Here is a 26,309-nt window from a genome sequence, read left to right as displayed (position 1 = left end):
AATTTTGAGGTGGATGGAAAACGAAAGTAGAGTTTACATCGACACCAGTAATAAATTTTATCTCCGCGGCAGAGAGCAGCATCGGTCTAGCGGTACTATCGATTTTTGTTTTCTCGAAATTAAAACCAGTAAAATATTGTTATATTTGTTGTTTTACCTTTTTTAATTAACTATTCTGAATAAATAAATAGCAGCTGATTCAATATTTCGGAAAGAAATCTTTCAAAATGACATGAGCTTCTCAATTCAAACCGATAACAAAAGGTGCGATAGTCTTTTTGTCACGATCAAATAGCCAGTAATTACTGGCAATTAACGGTCACCTCGTGTCAATTATGTTGTTCACAGTTTGACCTCGGTCAAAGATAATTCTCGATCTTTAATAAGTATCATAATTTTTGTGATTTATTAACATTTCTTTCATCAAAATACTTTTAAATTTATATGAAATTAATTTTGTTTGAAAGAAAAATAAACCATTCGATCTTTTACGGAACGTAACGGCAATCTTAGATTTTAGCGGTGATAGTAAGCGCAGGGAGTAGTTTCCCTTAACCAAAATGGCAAATATCGGTAACAAACTTGTTTTGAAGTTGGAAAATTGTCTATATGCCCTTTTCTTGTATCTTCGTGCCCCCTACTTATTCCCCCACTTAAATCCCAAAATTAGGCAAAATACATTCAAAACTGTATATATGATATTGAAGATAAACCTTTTATCTTTATTATGCAAACTTTTTTGTTTGGATATCCTAAACAGTCTTTGTGGAATCTCAAGATGTTTCCACCATGTGTGTAACCTAAGTCATGGCCGCCATTTTCCTATATCATCCTGCCACTTGTGTTATTTGGGTCGCTTATGTCATTCAAGCATGGAAATTTTCCCCTTTGATGAAATTAGGTTAGGAGAATTGGCAATGACCTTGGAATGAAACTGTCAGAAGTTTTGGAAATGAAAATTTGGATATTTTTAAAATATTGCATTGTACTTGGTTTCTTTGTTAGCAGCTACAAATTGTCAATGATAGATATTTAATTAATGTGGATTAAAGGCAAACTACATGTTTTTTTTATGCATTTTGCCTTCTTTGTTTATGAAATACCATGTGCTTATTATGTTTACACAATTTAATGACGTCATAACTTTTGCATCAACTAGCAGCGCGTGTAAATGACAGAGGCACGAAGATATAGGAAGGCACGAAGATACAGGAATTGGGGATGCCTGTGTATTATGTGCACCCACGATTCGGGGGTGGTCCCGGGGGTCAAAAAACTGCGCATTATACATGGGTATCTACGGTATACACTTATTGAATGGCTTGCCAGTCAATAGTCAAAATGCTGGTCAATAGTCAAAACTATTGCCCAATGTCAAGAGGAAAAAGAGCCAATAGATCTGACTCTTGTCCTGCAAACCATTCAATAGACATTTCATTACATAACATTAAAGAAAATTTTCAGTTTTATTTTTCAATTTTTGACTGATTAGCCAAGTAGATGTTGATTATAGACTGGATATATAGCACAAACAATAGACTGGTAACTTTTGTAAAAAGTCAATGTTTATTGACATAATTATCATATCATTTAATAGATATAAGAAAATTAAAAAAAAAGTATCTTGAAAATAAGTAAGTTTACATACTGTGTAAATGCCACCTGGAAACTTCGGACAATATCTGGCGTGTTTCTGAAGACAACCTTCACACGCTGGTCATCATTGATCAGCGATATCTATTAATAAATTACAAGAAAAAATAAATGTTATATTGGTAACAATAACTTGTTCGGATACACGAGAATAATTACTGTTTTTTTTCTGCATGCTGTGCTTGTTAACAATTTGTTGGCGCAAATATGTGTAACTGTAAAGAACTAATTTACCCCGTACTTATTATAGGAGGATAGGGAGTCACCTATGATTTTGTGATTTTGCAAACCACAGATAAGATGTGTATATCATTAGTGCTAGTACCAGTTACAGCTTTATGACTACAAGAAACAGATGCATGAAAATGAATGAATATGTACAAGAGCAACATACAAAGAATGAAATTTTACCAAGGTTATATAGCAAAGTAAAAAACTGAAAAATAAAACGGAAATTACCCGAAGTGTTGCATTAGCTATGAATGGCTCTCCACCGGTGACGTTCTCCTTGGCCTGGATATGTATGAGGTAGTAGCCGTACATGTTAGCTTGGAAGTACGTGTTTGTTGCTACGGTACCATTCTTAAACACAAGGAATGGTTGAGATTTCGGGTTCTGTCCCGATGTACACTCAAGCTTCTTGTTCTGTAGATGGTGCTCGGTACAAACGGCAGCAAAGTCTACCTTCATTGTAGCATCTTCGTCTGTCACCAGATCCTGAGGCACCATGGGAAATATTATCATGTGTTCATATTTGATACAGTGTTACAATTTTCTCCAAACCAAGGTAACCATGGCACAATTCAAAAAGTCACACTATGTAAACATTACACATTATCCATGAAATAAACTTTGTATATTTTTTAAATCAAACGCTGGGTCTGTAGTCCACTGAAATCATTTACTGATATGAAAATAGGTCAAGGCCATTGCCAATGACAACAAATGATCTTGCTGAAAAAGTTCTCAGTAACTTAAACAATGATATAAACCACAAAGATGGTGTGCACATTGTAAAATTCTATCTACAATCAAAGCGGTATTAATCCGCCTGTCAGACGAGTTAAAAAATATGGCTGCTTAGAGCAGATGGCCACTTAAGGCAGGTCAAAAAGAAACAAGTGAATGAAGTATTGCCATGCAATACAAAGTCCCCTACTAGAAGGCACCTAATTTTCTCTACTGCAGTATAACATAATGAACTGATATCTGTCAATGATGTATAAACAATATTGTACTACATATACAATATATTATAACAACACACTTGGATTAAAATGTGCATATATAAAAACCCACAGTTGTTTTCATATTGAATTTTTTTGGCTGATTATAAAAATGTTATCATGTAAGTTATTTATAGTAACAACAAAGGGAAATTAATCGTTAAAAAAAAAAAAAAAAAAAAAAAAAAAAAAAAAAATCTATATAATATAAGTCCACAAGAAACTCTTTACCAGGTAGAGATAGGTCAAAATACACCTAAAAATTGGATGTAACATGCATGCTGTACCACAGAAAAGTGGTCTCGATTTTTCTCTACCGCCAGTAATAAAAAAGTTACAATAAAATCTATTTATAGTAAAACAAAGGGACGTAATTCTAAAAACAAGGGTGCCTCATGGTGGTGAACATTTGGTCCAAGTTACATCAAAATCCCTCCATGCATGAAGAAGAAATGTTCCGTACAAAGTCATTCTTGAATTTGACCTTTCACCTCTAAATATGACCTTGACCTTAGACCTAGGGACCTGGTTCTTGCGCATGACATGTTGTCTCATCCAGGGGAATATTTGTGCCAACGGATATCTAAATCCTGCTTTGCATGACAAAGTTATAGACCGGACAGGAAAAAAATCCTCTTGACCTTTGATCTCAAAGTGTGACCTTGACCTTTAAGCTAGGGTACTGGGTGTTGCGCATGACACGTCGTCTCATCATCGGAAACATTTATGCCAAGTAATATTGTAATCCCTTGATGGATGACAGAGTTCTGGATCGGACAGGGAAAAAACCTTATTGACCTTTGACCTCCAATTGTGACCTTGACCTTTGAGCTAAGGGTCTGGGCTTTGCGCATGACATGTTGTCTCATCATGGGGAACATTTGTGCCAAGTAATATTAAAATCCCTTCATGGATGGCAGAGTTATGGAAGGGACAGGAAAAAAACCTTGTTGACCTTTGACCCCCAATTGTGACCTTGACCTTTGAGCTAGGGGTCCGGGATTTGCGCATGACATGTCGTCTCATCATGGGGAACATTTGTGCTAAGTGATATTAAAATCCCTTAATGAATGTCAGAGTTATGGACCAGACACGAAACAGACCCTGTTCATGCTATGTTAACATTTGACTGCTAAGTGTGACCTTGACCTTTGAGCTAGGGGTCTGAAAGTTGTGCATGACACATCGTCTTATTATGAGGTACATTTGTGCCAAGTAATATTAAAATCCCTTCATAGATGGGAGAGTTATGGACCAGACAGGAAAAAAGCCTTGTTGACATTTGACCTCCAATTGTGACCTTGACCTTTAAGCTAGGGGTCCAGGTTTTGCGCATGACACGTCGTCTCCTCATGGGGAACATTTGTGCCAAGTAATATTAAAATCTCTTCATGGATGACAGAGTTATGGACCGGACAGGAAAAAAGCCCTGTTGACCTTTGACCTCCAATTGTGACCTTGACCTTTGAGCTAGGGGTCCGGGATTTGCGCATGACACATCATCTCATCATGGGGAACATTTGTGCCAAGTAATACTAAAATCCCTTCAACGATGGGAGAGTTGTGGACTGGACAGGAAAAAAGTCCTGTTGACCTTTGACCTCCAATTGTAACCTTGAACTTTGAGCTAGGGGTCCGGGTTTTGCGCATGACACGTCGTCTCATCATGGGGAACATTTGTGCCAAGTAATATAAAAATCCCTTCATGGATGACAGAGTTATGGACCGGACACGAAATTGCGGACGGACGGAATGACGGAAAAGTGCATTCCTAAAGTCCCCGAAACTGGTTTTCAACCAGTAGGGGACTAATAAAATGTCAGTTTACGATGAAAGCAACTTGATGCTTGAGGCAAATGGTTGCTTAATATAGGTGACCTCTAAGGGTAGGTTCAACTGTATCTTTTCATACAGCCTCACACCTCTCACTGCTTAATACAGGTGGCCTCTAAGGGCAGGTTCAACTGTATCTTTTCATAATGCCTCACATCTCTCACAAGTATTACTGGCAGTATTCCATGATGCAAATTTACCTGAAGATTGGTAATGGACATGCCAAAGCCAGTATCCCTGGTGACACCTAGTGTGAGCACTGACTGCTTGAACTTTGGTGGATTGTCATTGATGTCTTGTATCTCAACCTATCGAAATATAAACAAATAGTTACTGCACCTGCATGACTTGAAATGACGTAATTTGCTAAACATTATTTGAGCATGCATCCTAATTAAAAACTTAGCAATTTATAACATCCTTGTGTATTTCAGTCAGTTTCTGTGAGAAAAGTAAAAAAAAAAAAAGAAAGAGATAAACAGAGTTCATTAAACTGACTCCATATATTACTAGACATATCTTAAGAAGACACTACTTCAGAAGAAATGTGCAGGGCATTGCCTTGTTGCCATAGACGGTAACAATTTGAAGACGTACCTGCACCCAAAGGAGTGAGAGATTGCCAGCATAGCCACTTGGTGGAAAAGAGGTTAGGCTAGTATCTATAGCAATGTCAGCATAACACGAAGGTGTTGCCATGACGATCATATTGATGTAAGGTACTGTCAAGTTTTCACGGTCAAACGACTTTGTCAAGGTTAAGTTGCCCTTCTGATCTAGCTGGAAATGACTGCTAACTTCTTTGTTGCCACCTATACAAAAGAAAATCATCTGTAACCACTTAACATCTTTGAACAAAAAGCAGTCAGATTTTAGTACATTTTCATATTATTCTTAATATTTTGGGCGTAATGAACTTCAAGCTGGTTATGTTAGTGAGTGCTTGAAAAAATCTGTAAGAAAAACTTAAGCCAACCTTCAAATTTTTTCACACAAGCCTACTAACTAATGCCAGATACTGGTCATGTCATTTATCATAGTAGAACAACTAATATTATTTTACTTTTATCCTGTTTTTGGTAAATAATGAAAACATATCACTACATGTACTAGCCTTATATTGGTTTTAATTTTTTATGCACATAGATTGATGAGGTATTAATCTAGCTGCCATAGAAAATGCATACCAGTATTTATTGAAAATAAAAGAACAATTATTGAACTGATGAGACTATTTTTACAAGCTAGTGAAATGACGATACATGGAATTTATACTAATAACTTATTTTTCAGCATTAAATTTTGAAATGTGCTTTGCACAATTTTGCAGTATGCTTTAAAATTATAATTAGAAGTGCACAACATAAAAGTACATACCAATGATATAGTAACAGATGATGGCATTGTCCCCAGAATCTTTATCAACTGCAATGTTTAGTCCAGTCGTGGTCTGATCGTGCACACGTTCCTCCTCGATCTGTATCTTGTATGGTTTATTCCGTGGAACAGTGAATTCTGGGACATTGTCATCTATGTCAAGCACCATGATGATCAACGTTAGTGTACTGTGAAGTGGGTTCGGAACTCCATTATCTTCTGCCTTGATCTTAATCTGTGAAGAAAATAAAAAGAATGTTAATTTCAGTAAACTTTGTTATGTCTACAGACATACAGATTCCTGTATGAAAATGGAATGATTATGAACTTCTTAGATTGGATGCAGCAGCACTTTGGAATACATTTAAATCTTCAAGGCCCTGAATTAGTGATAAAACAGTAGTTACATAAAATACTGACAAAAAACATACAAAATAACACATGATGATTTGAAACACTTGCTGGAAACTGTCATACCTAACTTAACTGGAAAATAACCACATTTAAGAGAATATTTTCCTCACTAGGCTCTTGAAAAGTAACCATCTATTGTATGTTTTCCCTACTGATTTACACAATCTGGCTTTTCTAACTTTCATACCCATCCAACAAAAGTGTCTGTATATAAAACAAACAAAATAAAATGAAATTCTCCTATCCAACTGCATACCTCGTATCTTTCTTTGGTCTCTCTATCCAATATGACTTTATTAGTGAGTAAGCCGGTTTCCGGGTGTATACTAAACACTTCCCAGTCATTCTCCTCTTGTATTTCGTATGTTATCTTACTGTTGCGACCATGGTCCTCATCCGTAGCCTCAATCTGGAACACTATAGATCCCACTGGATTTTTCTAAAAAGAACAAAATTAACCCCGAGATAAGTTCATGTCATATCAGTGCCATGTTACAGTACTTTCAGTAGGAAAATATATGTATATAAATAGATTTCTATTCTACACGTAAATCAGCAAATTAATGTTTACCAGTTTGTCATCAGAATGGATTTCTGTATTTCATTTGAGACATTTTAATACTGACAAGATTTTTTCAAGAAACAAATGTAATTTATTTTTTTTTACAACAGTGGTAGCAGTAATTTGTAGGTTACCAAGCAGTGGGTGGTGTAATTTGTAGGTTAACAAACGCATCAAAAATCATTCTCACCTCGTTAGTATTGATTTCTGCCCTCGGCCCTGTGGGACTTGTGAAGACAGGCTGATGTAGATTCACGTCTTCAACAACAATAATCAATCCAGTCTGTGCTGACCTTGGTGGCACTCCTTGATCAGTAACTGTAACATTCAAGTGTAAGTCACCAACATTTCCTAAAAGGTTGCTCGCCACTCGGATATCTCCGAAATATTTTGGCACTCCTCCAATAGTCCGTGACACAGTTTCAATAGTGAAGAGAGAAGATACAGTCTCATTGGCAGAAATTGTGTAAACCAGCCTAGCATTTTCTCCGACATCCTTGTCTTCTGCTGACACCGAGAAGACAGCCGGCCCTTCTTTGTTTGGGTCCCAGGCATTCTCCAGAACTGAAGCACGTGTGTTTTCATCAATGTTTGTAAATTCAGGATCATTATCATTAACATCTTCCACCTCTATAGTGATTGCTTTTGTCTGATTGGTTCTCTGGTTGTTCGGATTATCTGGGTTATCTACTGCTGTCACATATAAAGTATATGAACTACGGGTTTCTCTGTCTAGTTTCTTAGCCACTGATATTATTCCCTGTAAAATAAGCAAAGAAAAGTGACTACTGTCACAGAAACAATATAGGCCTACATTAAACTTTTCAGAAAATGTACTGTTTCAGGCAAAGTTTAAAACAATTTAAACATATGTGCAAGAAATGCAGCAATGCAACTAAACAAGGTTTACATTGTTTGTGGAAACTGTTTTTCTATTTTACTAGATCTTGACCTGAGTAACCGAAATACAACCCAAAGTTTTGTATCGATAAAAGCTATCTATGAAGCAAGTCCTGAGACAACAGGTCATTCCAAACTAAAGGCATGTGGAAACATTTTTTCTGTTTATGTCTATTTATACAAAAAGTGACCCAAAATAAAATCTAAAGCCAATTCTTTCTATATGCTTGCTATATATACCAAGTTTTGTGACAGAAAGTCAATCCTAACTAAACTTATAAACTGGAAAAGACCTTTTTGACGGCAATAATTTTCTTTTTCTTTTTTTCGTAAATGTGACCCGACACTTTTGCATCTAAATGACATTTTATTTGAAAAAGAGGTATAGTCAGGACCAAAATTTGAACCACTACAAATCTGGCCAAAACCATAAAAGTTACAACTGACCTAAACTCTAAAGTACACAGATAAATATAAAGTTATTCTAACTTTCGACTTGACCACACTGACTTTGTATGAAATCCAAATTACAATACATCAACCCAAACCAAAGTTACTAAGTGGAAATATTTTTTTCCATTTTAAATGACAGTGACCTTGACTCCACTGAACCTAAGTGCAAACTTAATCTTGGTCTCACTATAAATAACCTACATGCCAAGTTTCATTTCAATATGTCAACCAAAAACAAAGTTATTGATAGGAAACCTAAGTTTAATACTAAAATGGTTTTAACTTAGTAATATATAACCTTTAATGATGAATTCTCCTCTAACTCAACCAATCCTTATTATTTACCGTATTTTGGTGTGTATAGGTCGCGGTAATGTATAGTCCGCATCTAATTTTTGCTCTGGAAATGGTCGGAAAATTTAACTTCCAGCATATTAGTCGCAGTTAAATTTCGGATTTTTTCCCCAGCAATATTTAATATTTACCGGCAAAAAAGTTATGGCGGCGGCAATATTGATGCCGCGGACTGAATTATTATCAGAACCTGATTGGTGGAAATCGGATAGTGTTATTTTCGTTCCCAACCGTTTCGTACCAACAGTAGTATCGGTAACAGACTACATCAAAGAAAAGCGGCTTTTTGACACTAATTGGCAGCAGACGGTTTGCGTTTACATTCTGTTATCATGCAAGTTTAAGTGTGAATTGTTTGCACAGCAATTATAACACCTTTCCGTGTCATGTAATTAACCACGTTCTTTTGATTCTGAGTAAAAAGATTAACAAAATATCTCTGTTTGGATTTTTTTCTTTTATTTAAAAATCAAAAGTAAAAAATTATCTTTCAAATTTTTTATTACGCTAAGAATTAGTATAAACAATGTTTGGAATGGAGGACGGATCTGTCCGGATTTTATCCAACCCGGAGTACATGTCAATGGCGTCCAGTAAAACGAAAGTAGAAACAAACGTAATTCAGACTGCAAAAACATCTTTGAATTAAAGTCATTCGTAATTTTAATAGTCTGTATGGGTTATTTACGATATATTTTATTGAAAGTAACCGCTATTGGCTGAAAAGCCGCCGATATTGATATTTTTTATCCATTTTGTTCGTTCGTAACAGATGCACGTAATTTTGCGAGAGCTATGGTCAGAAAATTGGCCCGAAAAAAAAACTGCTGGCAATGTTCTGTCGTATAGGTCGCAGGAACTTTTTCAGGCAGCAAAATGGGTAGAAAAAGTGCGACCTATACACACCAAAATACGGTAAAACAAAATTTTCATGCTATCAAACTCCTGCATACAATAATTTTTGGAATGTCCTCATTAAACTTCATTGAAACACATAAGGTGATGCATACAACAAATCTTGAATGGCTTCATGAAATTTTATAGAAAATTGAACAATACGATATATAAAAAACTTACAGTTAGTCTATTGATTTTCAGTTTATCATCATCATTGCTGACATCAAAACTATAGACAACTTTTCCATACTCTCCTAAATCTTTGTCGGAAGCAGAGATTGTAACAATGGGTTGACCAACTTCAGCATCCTCTTTCACTTTGTAACTGAGATTGTATGGGGTAAATTCTGGCGTGTTATCATTGATGTCTTGTACGTGGATAAGGACAGTGGCTGTAGATGTTCGTTTGGGATCAACATCGTCCATAGCTAGCACTGTAACCTCCAAGATGTCAGTTTCCTCTCTGTCTAGAGCCTTGTTCAGTCTTAAAATACCTGAAAAAAAAACAGTAATATTTACAGCCTGTTTTTTAAGAAAGACTAATAATTGCCCATTAGTTTTGTTTAAGACAAAAATAAAGATACATTAGGCAGGCTTCCACTATGTAATCTTAAAAAGGAAAACATTACATCTCATGGTGGAAACTGTTAAGGGCTAAGGATTTGTCGTTATTTCTGATATTTCTCTTTCCAAGGCAACCATGTTCAAACTAAATACATGTAAGATGGATTTGTTGACAATTTCAAGATACCAAGGGAAGAAAAATTCAAACTTTCAATTCAATCTGAAATACAAAGTACTTTCGCTGTTAAAAGTAACATGTGCTCTTGTTGATACAAAACTATATGCAAAACAAGGTAAAAAAATATAGCTAAGGATCTGCAAGACAAACAAGGTGCAATGAGTATACCTTTAAATCAGTAATTTACAGTATTTTTTACTAATGAAAAAAAAAAAGGTTCAAAACATAACATATTCAAGAAATCAATCATTACCAGAGTTTTCTGTTACTATAAAGTTGTTGTTTGGGTCTTTGTCCATCTGGTACGAGATCTGCTGGTTCTTGTCTTTGTCCCGAGTCTCAAATCTGAGAACCTCAGACTGTGGCTCTAGACCCTCGGAGATCTTCAAATTGTATGAGGCATTTGGTAAGAACTCTGGTGAGTTGTCATTGTAGTCTAACAATGTCATCGTAATACTTGCTGGAAAAGTAAACACAATATGTTAACTCAATAATAAATGTACTCATTTTTATACTCTGCATACTAAGATTTGCAAAGCTGACCCTAGTGACCTCATATGCATTTCAAAACGCCACTTCTATGCAAGGTACCTATACACTAAGTTTCACTGCAAAAAGTCAATCCCAACACAAGTTACTGAGAGGAAACCAAAAGTTGACACTGCCTGCCCGCCCACCCACGGACATTCATTAATCTAATAACCAGTGTTATTTTGAAAACCTAGTTAAAAACCGTATCTTAACTTCTCTATACATATTGCAAAAAACTGACGACAGGTATTTCCTTAATTCTTTTTTCTTTAAACATAAAATGGAAGACTACCTATAGCAGTTTGTTCTTTGGTTCCCGGCCCTGTTAAAGCCAGAATATCTCTAACCATTGCATTAAACACAACTGTTTCTGCTGTTTCCCTGTCAGGCTGATTTTGCACAGTAATACATCCGGTGTCTTTGTTGATTGTGAAATAATTCTGTAACGTGAGAAAATAATAAAATATTATGAAAGGAATTTTGTATACTTGTTCTGTGTACCACTTTCCAACAAAAGTCCAATTTCCATTTTGTTTTTGTTTTACACAGTTTCATTTTAGCTTGTATGTCCTTAAATGTTGACTGAATCACTCTGAACTTTCCTCCTCACGAAAAATGAGTCCTATTTTTTTTAAATTCTGAGATATGGCAAGAATAAAAGCCAGGCTTGAACGTAGGATTTCCATTTTGAGTTTTCAAGTAACAAGCATTACTATCTCAAGGAGTGATTCCAGCCTTGTTTTCACAAAACATTTTTTCCAGTCCCAGTTGTGACTGATAATTTTACTAGAACTATAAGACTGATTTCCAGTTGAAACTACTTATCATCACCAAATTAGCCATTAACTTATAGATTATTACAATGCAAGTCTATAGACTGTAAATCTCTTTAAAATGTCTCTGACAGGGTGTTCAACTAGAGACTGTAAAAAAGAAATTTGAAGAATGAAACTTTTAGTTCAGGATGACCTACTAACTCTGTCTTACCTGTACTCCTGTAGTGGTAACATTGACCGCTTTACCATTCTCATCTGATCCTTGTATTGAGCTAGGTACAATACTGTACTGTAGTGTGTGGGTGCTGTCTGGATCAGTCGCTGTTGTACAAACAACTTGGTCACCTGGAACAGACAGACATGCTCTTTATCATTTTTATCAAATAACAGCCTTGATTCTTAGTACAAAGTTAGCAACATTTCTGTACATTCTTCTACCATATTTCTCATCAGATAACCTTAGATAATGGAATATGAGACATCATTAGATTGAAGGTAACAAATTAAATATTACAGCCTTACCTGGAGAAGAATTTTCATTGATAGATGTGGATATAGTTGATGGAGTAAACACTGGAGGCTCATCGTTCACATCTAGAACTGTGATATTTACAATACAGAGGCCCGTCATTGGTACCGCACCACGATCTGTCGCCGACACATTTAAGATGTAATTGTCCTTCGTCTCTCGATCAAGTTTTGCTCCAACCTCTATAACTATATCACCTGTCTGGAAGTCAATGCGGAACTTGTCGCCTGCTCCGCTGTCGATTCTATACAGGAACTGGTTATTTGGTTTGCTGCTGTCAGCATCAGTGGCAGACACCTTTACCACACTTACGCCTGCAGTAGCACTCTCTGGAACGCTGGCAGTGTATGTTTTTGGACTGAAAACTGGTGCATTGTCATTCACATCCTAAAATTATTACAAATAAACTGAAAACAAAAGTTTTAGTCACTATGAAATAGAAATGTATTATTTGAACAGTAAATCGTTAACATATGAGCCGTGCCATGGGAAAACCAACATAGTGGCTTTGCGACCAGCATGGATCTAGACCAGCCTGCGCATCCGCGCAGTCTGGTCAGGCTCCATGCTGTTCGCTATCAATACATATTGCAATTATAGAAACTGTTAGCGAACAGCATGGATCCTGACCAGACTGCATGGATGCAAAGGCTGGTCTAGATCCATGCTGGTCGCAAAGCCACTATGTTGGTTTTCCCATGGCACGGCCCATATGTTTTCTTTCCTGCAAGTATCTGGCGAAAGCACTAGACATAACTGAGAGCTTTTCAGACCATAATCTCATCTAAATTTGAGTTATAAGGAATATGAATGTGTTAATGATTCCCAAATTTATTCTTTCATGCTTAAAAACTCTCAGAAAGTATCAAGAAACACTAAAATATTTAGTTTAAAGACCAGTTGTTTTCGGTTTGTTTTCAATGAAATAATGTGTTTTGGTGCTCTCTTCTAAAGTTATTTTCCTGTTTCAGTGCATTGTAAAATAATTTTTTTAGTTAAAATCAGTCACATTCTCAAACCATGTTAACATGTAAGAAGATTAATTCAAGGCATGTACCTCTATTTCCACAGTGACATTGACGGTGGTAGAAAGACTTGGAATCCCGAGGTCATACGCCTCCACCTCAAGAAGGACTCTACCATTGAGGCTAGCTGGTAGGGCCTCATAGTCTATCTTTTCCACCATAGTGATTAACCCTGAGGTCTGGTTCACAAAGAACTTGTTTTTTAAACCAGCTGAAGCCTTGGTTATTCTATACATTATCTCACTGTTGGGTGTGTTTGGTTCATCATCATCTGTTGCCTGGCGACAGAAAAATGTTTCTTGAATTCTTTAAGATCATATAATTTATTTATTTTGTTGGGTTTAACGTCGCACTGACATAAATATAGGTCATATGGGACTTTCCAGCTTTGACAGTGGAGGAAGACCCCAGGTGCCCCTCTGTGCATAATTTCATCACGAGCAGGCTCCTTGGTAGAACCACCGACGTTCTGTAAGCTAGCTGGATGGCTTCCTCACACGAAGAATTCAACGCCCCAAAAGAGGCTCACATCTACATCGGTGAAGGGCAAGTGATTTGAAGTCAGCACCTTAACAACTCGGCCACGGGGGCCCCTTTCTTGTATTAGAAGTGAAATTACTGCTTGACATATTATGAAATCATTCAATTTTAATAGCATGAAAGTTTGTTGTTTTGGCCAAAATGGCTATTGTGTGGGTATATAAATCTGTGGATTTCAAAATGAGAACAAACTGAATGGGATTTTTACAGCTTTGAAGGGGACTGACCAACCAAATTACATAGTATTTTATGTTCCTCTGCTAAAATGTACTATTATCTTTTGACACTCTTACTTAAGTTCACCCAAAATACTCAAGGCTTAAGGCCACAGCTTAATTAAGGTAATTTACAATTTCCAAAGAAAGTTGTTAGTGATGATGTACCTTTAAACTTTAGATATTTTTCATGCTAGTGAGGAGGAAGAAGTATGAGAACTAGAGCGATTTATCTGGTATTTGAAACAGATACATTTCTGACACTGACATGCCAATAACTTACATATGATTATTTGCATTTCCATTACTGTGTCACTAATACTGAACAATATATCTTCATCATGGTAATGTAACACCTGGGAAAAAGGTTATAAAACTGTGTTTGAAGACCAGTCTAAGAATGCTGCATTGTGATTGGTCAATTTCAAATCTGAATTCAAAATCAACCAATCACATGCTGGAGATTTCAGACTGGAGTCCAAATGAAATTTTACTATTTAAGATGACACAGGGAGTACAGATGAGCAAACTATATGAAGACAAATGAAGCTATCATTTATGTTACCTCAACAACAAGATTGCCTCTAAGGAACTGTAGGCTATCCTCTCTAACAGTAACAAACTGTTCTTCTCGTCTGAACACAGGGTTTTTATCGTTCACATCAAGCACCTTTATATCCAGGTTGATAAATGTTGTAAGTCCACCCCCGTCTCTCGCCTCAGCTGTCAGGAAGTAATTGTCAACTTTTTCACGATCTAAACTTGCTGCAAGTGTTATCCTTCCTGTTGTCTCATCAATCTGAAATCTGTAAAATGACAAAAGAGAAATAAACACTTGTTTCCTTGTTAAAAGAATAAGATTTCCAGGCAAGAAGTTCCTATTGCCGTAACCTTAAGATGCAGTTTAGTTCAATAACATGAGCAATACTCACTAAAAGTTTCACTGAAATGAATATTAAAGCAGATAGGCAAGACAAACCAGAAATTTTGTTTTTCAAATTTTGAATTTTAGACTGAGAAAAAATAATGGAAAAGAATTAAGCCCATATTGCACTTTCAAAATACAGTTAAACTTTGACAATGTCACTTCTGACGAGTGAATACCTCCCTTAAAAACAGATTTTTTTTTTTCAAATTCTTTAAGAATCAACCTTTCTGAATCAACAAATTCTCTGTACAACATACACATTTCAGTATTAAAAAATTTACTTACATTTGGTTACTGCCTCTTATATGGTATGTAATTTTACCAAAATTTCCCCTATCTGCATCAGTAGCCTGAAAAACAGAACAAAATGAGCCGTGTCATGAGAAAACCAACATAGTGGCTTTGCGGTCAGCATGGATCTAGACCAGCCTGCACATCTGCGCATTTTTTGTAATACATGTATATGTATTGGAAAATCTGAAATTTGCTTTTTCAATTACCTACTGAGAAATTATCGATATTCATGGAGGGCTAACTTTGATGGATTTCATGAAAATATAAAATAAAATTGCCAAAAAATCACTGAAAGATTACAGTGTTATTACTATCTAGATATAGACACAGAAACAGTAACTTACTGTGAGGATTGTAAGCTCTGTTCCGACTGTAGCATTTTCCAGCATGGTGAGCGTCGGGAGCGTCTCTGGTTGAAATACTGGTGAGTTATCATTCATGTCCTGAATATTTACTGTTATATCTGCTGTACTTGACCATAATTCTTTTGTTCCAATCTCTCTGGCAACAATCTAGGTACGTAAATAAAAAGATTCTGAGTGTTGTATATTCAACACTATTTCAAAACCATCTTCCAACAGACTCTGTCAAGAGGTATTTGGTGAATCTTTTGGCAACAACCCAGTTCAGCTAAAGATCTTGTAATTTCAACAATTTTTGGTTTGTTTGTTTTGGGTTTAACACTGTTTTTCAACAGTATTTCAGTTATGCAACAATGGGCAGATAACCTAACCAGTGTTACTGGATTCTGTACCAATACAAACCTGCAAGTAACTGCCAATTTCCCCACATAAATAAGAGGCGCAGGACCCAATGATTTCCAACACAATGTCTTTTATCAAATCATCATGGAGAACATACGGCCCACCCAAGGATTTACTCACGACCCAACAGTCTGTAGACCGGCGCTCTCTCTATTGGGCTAAATGGACTGGTTACCAAAGATGACTGATGCCAAATACATCTGAATTTAGCATTTACAGCTTGCAAGTTTCATTTCTGAATGAAATTCCTTTAACCAGGGGATTGTGTCATTGTGCAGGATCAAAGAACTTGAATAACAGAACCTGCTAATGAATTACTGTCATCTGATAATTCCACAGTGGAAATATTCCTTCATAAGGGCATTGTATTGATTAAATTAAGCATTCTAAAATGCAAGTAAGTATTATTATACTTGCACCAAAAAGACTACATGTAATATTGAAGTATAAAAACTACTCCTCTGTGTCACAACCCTTATTCTAACATTGTATGATTTGATTGCCATTTAACACAGAAGAACGTCAAGCTATGTATTTTCTGTTATAAACAACTGTTGACTGAAAAGAGAACATTATGACGTCAATTACCACATGGTTCATTACTTCTCTAGTAAATGAAACCCAACTTAAAAATTTTGTCATATTTCAATGAACATGTAAAAATGAAAAATTAAGAGTGTCCTTGCAGCTTATTGTCTAATATACCATGGTTTGTCATTCAGATGCTTAGATATTTAACCAATGGGGCTAACGCTATCTTCCCACCTGCATCATGATAAATATGACAACAAACCACTAAAAGACCTTCATTATTTGTTAAATGATGAATCTTACCTGGAAAGTAACATCTGTGATTTTTTCATAATCGAGGGCTGTGCTGTTCTGTACACGTATAAGGACAGAGGATTCAACAAACACCTCACTAGGTAAGGGTGCAAAGTCGTTATAAGGCTGACCGTTCTTCTCTAAAGACAACTGGAAATGGCTGAATAGACCCTGAAATAAATATCTCACATTTTTGAATTGGAATTACTTTGTAACTGTGGTAAACTTTTTGAGACTGTCATGACAAAAACGTTTTTTTGCAAGTGTTTCACAAAAAGTTACCTGAGTAAATTAAGCGAAAATTCAACACAAGTCCAGTTCCAAATATGCCAATTTTGCACTTAGACAAATTCATATGACTCTGCATAGCAAAATGGAAGGTAAAACATCAGACAGTTTTTTTCCAAAAACACAAAAGGATCTGAAATACCAAAATTTACCTGATCAATGTCACTGACATTCATGAAACTAATAGAATCTGGCCCACTGAAGGTAATTGGTACACCCTCCTGCATATTTTCTAGGATAAATGCCTCATATTTCTGTGAGTTGAACTTTGGCTTGTTGTCATTCACGTCCTTTACCGTTATTGTCACTAGAGTGGTTGCTGTGATCTGATCCTCAGCTTGTGTGTTATCATTTTCCCGAGCCTACAACAAAATAGTTGATCAATACTGCAAAATCATTTATCTTCATTCTATGAATTTCATGTAAATCAATGTAATAATCAGACAGTTTCATGTAAAATTAATGTAACAATCAGGCAAGGGTAAGAGATGCTCACATGACACTTACTCTGCAAAATGAACAAGGTCAACGATTTCTGATTCTTTTAAAAATCAGGTTACCATTAAATTAAGCTATAAAATACTGTCATTACAAGTGCATAGAATATTCTGTTTATCAAACACCACTTTGATGTTGTTGTGCATGGCCTGCTATACATTTAAACTGGAGTCAAGTTTATTCACAATTTTAAAAATCTGTACTCCATAGTTTTTAGCTCAACACGATAAGAGACCACATTTTGCAAGCAATTTTGATCAAACTTGTACAAAACTTGTATTGGCATGATATCTTGGTTCCTTTTGGAAACCGGCCAGATCCAATCATGGGTTCTAGAGTTATTGCCCCTTAAAGGGCCAGAATTTGCTATTTTTGGCATCTGTGCCTGCGTCAACAATTTCTTGTCTGCATGATACTGGTTTCATTTAAGATTTTATTTTAACCAAACTTGCACACAACTTATATCACCATAAGATCTTGGTTCCTTTCTTGAACTGGCCAGATATCATAATGGGTTCCAGAGTTATGGCCCCTGAAAGGGCCAGAATTAGCTATTTTGACCTTGTCTGCACAATAGCAACTTTATTTATGATTTGATTTTTACTAGGACTGGGACGATTACTCAGTTAATCGGATCGATTCGATTACTAAGTGGAACCGGTTTCAATTTTGCAAAACCGCTAATCGCTCTCAAACAACAAACATCACGAATGGTACCTTATCTTTATACATTTCTTTGACCAGCACACAGACCCGCAGTATATTTCTGCTAAACTACATCAACTTGAACATAATCAATACAGAAGTCTCAGATTTGCCTGTCATGATATATCTAAAGTGAAATACACCAAAATGCACACTGCTTGCAAACGATAAAGTCCGTAAGTTCCTACTGAAGTCAGCCGCTGGAAGTACCCTCATATGGTCGTCAGGAAAGAAAATAGCTTTTTAAATATGGCGGCCGATTAACCGGTTCGATTCGATTTCATACAAAAGATTAACCGGTTTCAAAATTTTGAAATTGTCCCAGCCCTAATTTTTACCAGACTTGCACACAACTTGTATCACCACAAGATCTTGGTTCCTTTTGTGAACTGGCCAGATTCCATTATGGGTTCCAGAGTTATGGCCCCTGAAAGGGCCAGAATTAGCTATTTTGACCCTGTCTGCAAAATAGCAGCTTCATTTATGATTTGAATTTAGTCAAACTTGCACATAACGTGTGTCACCATAAGATCTCAGTTCCTTTCTTGAACCGGCCAGATCCCATAATGGGTTCCAGAGTTATGGCCCCTGAAAGGGCCAAAATTAGCTATTTTGACCTTGTCTGCACAATAGCAGCTTCATTTATGATTTGATTTTAATCAAACTTGCACAAAACTTGTATCACCACAAGATCTTTGTTCCTTATTTGAACTGGCCAGATTCCATTATGGGTTCCAGAGTTATGGCCCCTGATAGGGCCAGAATTAGCTATTTTGACCTTGTCTGCACAATAGCAGCTTCTTTTATGATTTGAATTTAATCAAACTTGCACAAAACTTGTGTCACCATAAGATCTCGGTTCCTTTCTTGAACCGGATTTTAACCAAACTTGCATCGTTTTCAAAATAATTTTACACAAATGTTTCTTGGGCGACCCCCTACACAATTCCTTCAAATAATTTTGATTCATTGAAAAAGTGGCCGCCTGGGGGAGAGGCTCATTTTCCCATATGGCTATACAAAAAACTTCTTGTATGAAACTACTGGCCTGATTTGAAAATAATTTTATTTGAAGTAACTTTAAGAAAATTTCAACTATATTTTCTCATAATTCTTTTAAATGATCTTGATTATGATTTTTTGACCTTCTTGTCCGTGCAATGATAACAGGTGAGCAATATAGGGCCATTATGGCCCTCTTGTTTTTTATACTACTGAAGATAATGCTTCTAAGGCAATGGACATGTAATAACAATTGAATGCGGTTTCAGAATTTTCCAGTTTTCATGGAAAGTAACAGGCACATTAAGTTACTTTACATCTAAAGAGTATCGAATTGCCTAAAAAAAATAAGTAATCACATGAAAATTGCCCTAACATCATTACGGGTCCACTACCTATAGATATTCATCCATTTTAAATTTGTGGGTTCCTGTGATCGCAAAATTAGCAAAATTATAAAATCCTCAAGAATATTTCCCAATCTATAGTACTTATACAGTCTGCAAATGAACACAATGTCTCCCTGTTTTCTGTAGTGACATGAGGTGTAGGCTTGGGGGTTGGGGTGTGAAAGCGGTCTGGATTTGGGTGAACACATAAAAATATGGTGATGATACCTTTACATAGATGGCATAAACCCCTCCACTTTGTCTGACATCAGGAGCATCACGATCTAAAGATGACTTCACAGTTATCCAACCAGAGGTACTGTCTATATCAAAGTTTGTAGTCTGGCCTGTAACAAAAGTCAACTCATTCTTTAACTGTTAAAACTACTAATAAGCTAATGAATGCAGATTACATTATTTAATACAACCATTTATGTAGAGAACATTAAAAATATATGGCAATACAGTGGAAACTCTCCAAACTGGAACCTCTGAAAACTGGAAATCCCTCTAAAACAAACAATGCCCTTGGTGCCGACTTTCTTCTTTTTCTCTATTATAAAATCTCTATATTAATATATGTATTGCAATGAAGTAACAAGAGTATGACAAGTTTGACAACTTACCACCTACAAAGCTGTACGAGACTGTGTTTGAAGCTCCCTTGTCCCCGTCCAGAGCTGTTACCTGGACAACTTGGGTACTCTGTAATATATCATGGAATCAACTGATATTTGGCATCTCATATTGTATTATGGCATATTGTAACATATCATAACAGGAATAATACATCAAGCCATCTAGTAATATATCATAACATTATAACACACCATGTCATCAAGTGATATATGGCATCAAGTTATATACCATGGCATCAAGCAATATATCATGGCATTAAGTAAAATATATTGTTATCAAGACTGAAATACTGGTCAGGAAAGCATATCAATGTTAAATTCATTTTAAATAAATTTGACCTCCATTCAAGTTAAGCACAGATTCCCTATAAGGAACATGAAAAGTTCCCAACTCATCTGTTCCAATTCGAACTTCTTTGTAAATTTTCAAAATACAAGTAGCTCTATTGTTTACCAATCATATCATCTGTTAATGAAGTGAGCAAAATGTTCCTCTAGAATCACTTAGATCCAAAAAGTGTATGCTTCAAATAATATCCATGCTTAGTACACAAATACAACTGTATTTTTACATATACTGAATGGTATGTTATGGTGGCTTACAATGGACATCCTTAACTACATGATAGCAAGCCCATGATAAAGGTAGTTACCTCTTAACGTTTTCAAATATAGAGATTATGGACAAGGTGTAGTATAGTATTTAACCAGGGACATCTTGAAATATAAACAATAAGATTGCTACCAAATGCTGCTTACCGCTGTGGCATTTTCAAATATGGAGGTACTGTACGGCAAGTTGGTAAAGTATGGTGGCTTATCCTGGACATCTACAACTTTGATTAGCAATACAGACTGGCCAGTTTTATTACCAACATCCTGTAGCCAGAGAAAACAAGAGGGCCATGATGGCCCTATATCGCTCACCTGAGTTTAATTGCTTTCTTGAAAAAAATTCTTTGCTAAAGCTAAACAAATAACCCCATGGGGTGGGGTCAATTTGACCCCGGAGGTAATGATTTGAACAACTTTTGTAGAAGTCTACTAGGCAATGCTACATGTCAAATATCTAAGATCTAAGCCTTCTGGTTTATTTTTAGAAATTTTTTGAAGATTTTCCTATGTAAAATCAAGTGACCCCTGGGGTGGGGTCAATTTTAACACCGGGGGTCATGATTTGAACAAATTTTGTAGAGGTCCACTAGGCAATGCTACATATGAAATATCTAAGCTCTAGGCCTTCTGGTTTATTTTGAAGATTTTTCTATGTACAATCAAGTAATCCCATGGGGCGGGGTCAATTTGACCCCGGGGGTCATGATTTGAATAAATTTTGTAGAAGTCTACTAGGCAATGCTCCATGTCAAATATCTAAGACCTAGGCCTTTTGGTTTATTTTTAGAAAATTTTTGAAGATTTTCCTATGTAAAATCAAGTGACCCCTGGGGTGGGTCAACTTTGACCCGGGGGTCATGATTTGAACAAATTTTGTAGAGGTCCACTAGGCAATGCTACATGTCAAATATCTAAGCTCTAAGCCTTCTGGTTTATTTTTAGAAATTTTTTGAAGATTTTCCTATGTAAAATCAAGTGACCCCTGGGGCGAGGTCAATTTTGACCCCGGGGTCATGATTTGAACAATTTTAGTAGAGGTCCACTAGGCAATGCTACAAGTCAAATATCTAAGCTCTAGGGCTTCTGGTTTTTGAGAAGAAGATTTTTTAAGATTTTCCTATGTAAAATCAAGTGACCCCCGGGGCGGGGTCAATTTTGACCCTGGGGTCATGATTTGAACAAACTTGGTAGAGGTCCACTAGGCAATGCTTCACACCAAATATCTAAGCTCTAGGGCTTCTGGTTTTTGAGAAGAAGATTTTTAAAGTTTTTACTTTTGGTTGCCATGGCAACCAGAATTCTGTATGGAATTCAATTCTTTGAACAATTTTTAAAGAAGACCATCCAAGGAACAACCCTGTGAAGTTTCATCAAAATTGGCTTGTTGGTTTAGTAGGAGATATTGTTTAAAGGAAAGTGTGGACGGACGGACGGACGACGGACGGACGGAAGGACGGACGGACGACGGACGGACGGACGCCGGACGGTGAGTGATCACAATACCTCACCCTGAGCACTTTGTGCTCAGGTGAGCTAAAAATTCAGAGAAATTTACAACTCATCAAGATAGACATCATAAAAATATGTCACTCAATTGCAATACATGGAATATCAACTACCGTGAGAGTAACTTTCCTTAAGTTTGATAAAAATATTATCACTCAGACATTTTCTACCTGAAATTAAGTTATTATATCTAAAACTTATGGTTCACACATATATATAGGTCTTTATGATGGTCCAAATAGAGTTTCTTTAAAGTTTTTGTCTGATAAGAAAGAGGAGCATTATTAAGAGACTTGCCATCAATTAAGTATGTGTTCTATTGTTCAGATAATGTTTACAATAATGGAGATAAAACAAAACATCATTTAGGTATCTGGTAAATACCAGCAACAGAATACATTACAATTATCCCACTTTCATGTTTCTTTATATACTCAAAACCCTTTATAATGCTATTCAATATACCGGGGTATTCGGTATAACACTGTATGCTCTTGGCTCTCCAATTTTCCAAGACCAGAAAAAACAAATCCGCGCTCAAGAACATAATTTATTTTGATCATAAACAGAGTTAAAACTACCTGTGTACCTAACACCTTTGCCATGACAACTGTGACATAAATCTATAATCATCTGCCAGCTTACTTGTTTGCGTAACGCCCTTGTTAAACTTAATACATGTAGGCATGTGTCAATTAGGTAACCAGAACCATGTCAAAATTAGATTGTTGGCATAGCAAGCACGTAACATTGAACAGTCAACTATCAAAACGTTTAAGTTTGCACCAATTATGCAGATGACATGAAAATTGGAGTGAATAAAAAATCTTTTTTTTTTATAACTGTCTGTGTTTTTTCTCTTCTAATATTTTTATTTATCAATGTGTGTGAAAACCTCTTCCACTATGTTATTGCAATTGCAATTTGTAATTTTCATGACCGCACGCTTCTCACATAGTTTACATGTTTATTTCCGGGATACACTATTTCAACTTTCTTTTAGAATTACGACAAAATGGGAAGCTGACACAGTGTTATAATTTTTTTTTTTCATATTCTCCAGTAGCATATTACAGTAAATAAATGTTCCATTTATATGCATAGAATTTCTCATAAAACATGCAGCATTCAAATACATCTAATGTCATTATGGGTAGGTTGGGTATTGCATATATGGCAGACCCGGGTTTATAAATTTAACCCCGTTAGATCCGTGGTCTTGAACTTGGACCCCATCAACAGCGTTATAAAGAGGTCCCAGTGTAGTCAACTCCACAATCGAGGTTGAAAATGGCGACTCTCCACCTTTGGTGGTAATAACTGCTTGGTGCCTCTCCACCCTTTTTTCCAAGTATGGTGGGGATTACTGAGAAACCAAGAAAATCCAGATGGATGTCGTACACACAAAAGTGGTAAAAGCATACATCCCTTTACAAGGTTTGATTTAATTGAACCATATGAAACATGGACTGAAATTTGGTGTATGGGCTGAGATATTTTCCGAATGTATTGTGTATACTTACACTTGCAATTAAAGTGTACTCATAGTAATTGTGTATGTTAGCATCCAGTTTACGATTGACAGTAACTTCTCCGGAAGTCTGATCTATTTTAAATGCATTTTTATAATCATCAGATATGGCTTGACCAACAGGCTGAAATGAAGAAACAGTGCATGGTAAATACAGTTTGTATCTTGTATTCTAGGTTCCGGATAAAATGTCTGTCAGATGGGTTATTATAAGACTATCTCCTTGACAATGATAATATGAGCCATGCCATGAGAAAACCGACATAGTGGATATGCATCTGTGCAGTCTGGTCAGGATCCATGCTGTTCACTTTCAAAACCTATTGCAATTAGAGAAACCATTAGCAAACAGCATGGATCCTGACCAGACTGCGCGGATACGCAGGCTGGTCTGGATCCATGCTGGTCGCAAAGCCACTATGTTGGTTTTCTCATGGCATGACTCAATTATATTTTTTAACATTGCTACAAATCAATGTGCTGAACTGAGCCAGACTATTGTCCTATGTCCACTTTATTATCAGTCTAGTGGCTAGTCTAGGCTATAATTAAAGAAAAAAAAAACACCACTGTTGAGGTAATGGTTAAGTTAAGCTATTGTGTCATTGCTGAAATGTCAAAAATCATTAAGACATCTAGATTTTCATTAGAAATCACATCATTACTCGAGATGTGATGTCAGAAATTTGTGTACAGTTACAAGGCAGTCGCGTCTTTCCTTCAACATTCCATTACTATAAACCTACCTCCATAGAGTATTTAATAACTTCCCCAGTGTCAGGGTCATCTGCCTTTACAGTTACCACTAAGAAGTCACTGGCAGCATTCTGAAATGAAAAAGTACAAAATACAGTTTAACCTCCACATCTCTAACTTGCTTAACTAAAAATCTGGGTATCTCGAAGACACTTTCAAGTCCTGTCCCCAAAACACATGCACAAAATATCATTTGAGCCGTGCCATGAGAAAACCAACATAGTGGCTTTGCGACCAGCATGGATCCAGACCAGCCTGCACACCCGCGCAGTCTGGTCAGGATCCATGCTGTTCGCTTTCAAAGCCTATAAGATACTGTTAGTGAACAGCAAGGATCCTGACCAGACTGCGCGGATGCGCAGGCTGGTCTGGATCCATGCTGGTCACAAAGCCACTATGTTGGTTTTCTCATGGCACGGCTCATTTCGGTTATCTAAGTGAAATGCTCAATCTCTTGGAATTCGAGATACCAAGTTTTGACACTACGTATGCAATTAAATTCTACTGTGTAGTTACTGCCACATGTTCACTACATACTGAATGTTAAAACTGGTATCTTGGTTACTTTTATGCATCTATTGCTGTAACCTTGACCTTAAAATCATACAATTTCATGTCTTGCTACCTACTGCCTTCAAAGAAATGGCAATTAAAATAGTTTCTATCACAGCTCAACTGTTCAACAGAGAAAATAAATATACAGTAGTAAGTTTCCATTATTGCCGATTATATTGAGACATCAAATATTTCTCAAAATTAATCATACATAATATTATCTATATACAACCATATCTGTGACTACTTGATGCTTTCGAAAATTTAACTAATAATTCTAAAACATGAGCTCGTAAAGCACAAAATGCCCCCCTTGATGCATTCAGTAACAAAACAAGGAACAGAAATTATTTGGTTACTGTGCACTGGACATTTGATGTACGAGACCTCAAATCAATAATTATGGGTCATTTACCACTCGTACGAGAACTCCATATTAAATGTTATCTTAACCCAAAGAATTCTCTAGTTATATCATATGGCAAAAAAAGTTCTACTGTTCTGGGTCAGTGTGACCTCAACATTTGACGTACTGACCTCAAAATCAACAAAGGTCATCTGCTGGTCAAGATCAACCTTCCTATTAAGTTGCGTGATCCTAGACCCAAGCATTCTCAAGTTATCGTCCAGGAATGGCTTGAATGTTCCGGGTTACTGTGACTTGACATTTGACTACTTACCTCGAAATCAATAAGGGTCATCTGCTGTCAATGTCCAACCTCTCTCTCAACTTTCATGACCCTAGGCCCAAGCATTCTCAAGCAATCATCCGTAAACCGTTTAACTGTTGCGGGTCACTTTGACCTTGACCTTTGACCTACTGATCTAAAAATCAATAGGTGTCATCTGCTGGTCATGAACAACCTCCCTATCAACTTTCATGATCCTAGGCCCAAGCGTTCTTCTGGAAACCTTTTAACTGTTCAGGGTCACTGTGACCTTGATCTTTGACCTACTCACCACAAAATCAATAGGGTCATTGAACTAT

General features: G+C 36.3%; 1 protein-coding gene across 6 annotated transcripts in view; it reads right to left on the bottom strand.

Moving 5' to 3' along the window:
* LOC123564077 (cadherin-23-like) overlaps window positions 1–26,309 on the bottom strand; it is a 73,659-nt gene that overhangs the window by 25,620 nt on the left and 21,730 nt on the right. For all 6 annotated transcript variants that reach the window (XR_008369840.1, XR_008369841.1, XR_008369842.1 and 3 more), the window contains exons 7-29: window positions 24,757–24,837; window positions 24,003–24,134; window positions 21,118–21,237; window positions 20,347–20,425; window positions 19,949–20,067; window positions 17,279–17,488; window positions 16,848–17,009; window positions 15,594–15,761; window positions 15,241–15,305; window positions 14,593–14,833; window positions 13,305–13,550; window positions 12,241–12,634; window positions 11,930–12,063; window positions 11,235–11,382; window positions 10,665–10,871; window positions 9,850–10,163; window positions 7,256–7,825; window positions 6,760–6,942; window positions 6,090–6,324; window positions 5,310–5,524; window positions 4,913–5,020; window positions 2,113–2,370; window positions 1,649–1,737 (exon numbers count right to left, since the gene is read on the bottom strand). Coding sequence is in view for 3 of the 6 variants with exons in the window: in XM_045357368.2 (XP_045213303.2) it covers window positions 1,649–1,737; window positions 2,113–2,370; window positions 4,913–5,020; window positions 5,310–5,524; window positions 6,090–6,324; window positions 6,760–6,942; window positions 7,256–7,825; window positions 9,850–10,163; window positions 10,665–10,871; window positions 11,235–11,382; window positions 11,930–12,063; window positions 12,241–12,634; window positions 13,305–13,550; window positions 14,593–14,833; window positions 15,241–15,305; window positions 15,594–15,761; window positions 16,848–17,009; window positions 17,279–17,488; window positions 19,949–20,067; window positions 20,347–20,425; window positions 21,118–21,237; window positions 24,003–24,134; window positions 24,757–24,837 (4,478 nt within the window). In the remaining 3 variants the exon portion in view is untranslated. The remainder of the gene's footprint in view (window positions 1–1,648; window positions 1,738–2,112; window positions 2,371–4,912; window positions 5,021–5,309; window positions 5,525–6,089; window positions 6,325–6,759; window positions 6,943–7,255; window positions 7,826–9,849; window positions 10,164–10,664; window positions 10,872–11,234; window positions 11,383–11,929; window positions 12,064–12,240; window positions 12,635–13,304; window positions 13,551–14,592; window positions 14,834–15,240; window positions 15,306–15,593; window positions 15,762–16,847; window positions 17,010–17,278; window positions 17,489–19,948; window positions 20,068–20,346; window positions 20,426–21,117; window positions 21,238–24,002; window positions 24,135–24,756; window positions 24,838–26,309) is intronic.

Source organism: Mercenaria mercenaria, chromosome 2 (genome assembly GCF_021730395.1).
Source record: "Mercenaria mercenaria strain notata chromosome 2, MADL_Memer_1, whole genome shotgun sequence".
NCBI lineage: Eukaryota > Metazoa > Mollusca > Bivalvia > Venerida > Veneridae > Mercenaria > Mercenaria mercenaria.
The sequence above is the reverse complement of the archived record's forward strand: the minus strand, read 5'-3'. Positions and strand labels throughout refer to the sequence as shown.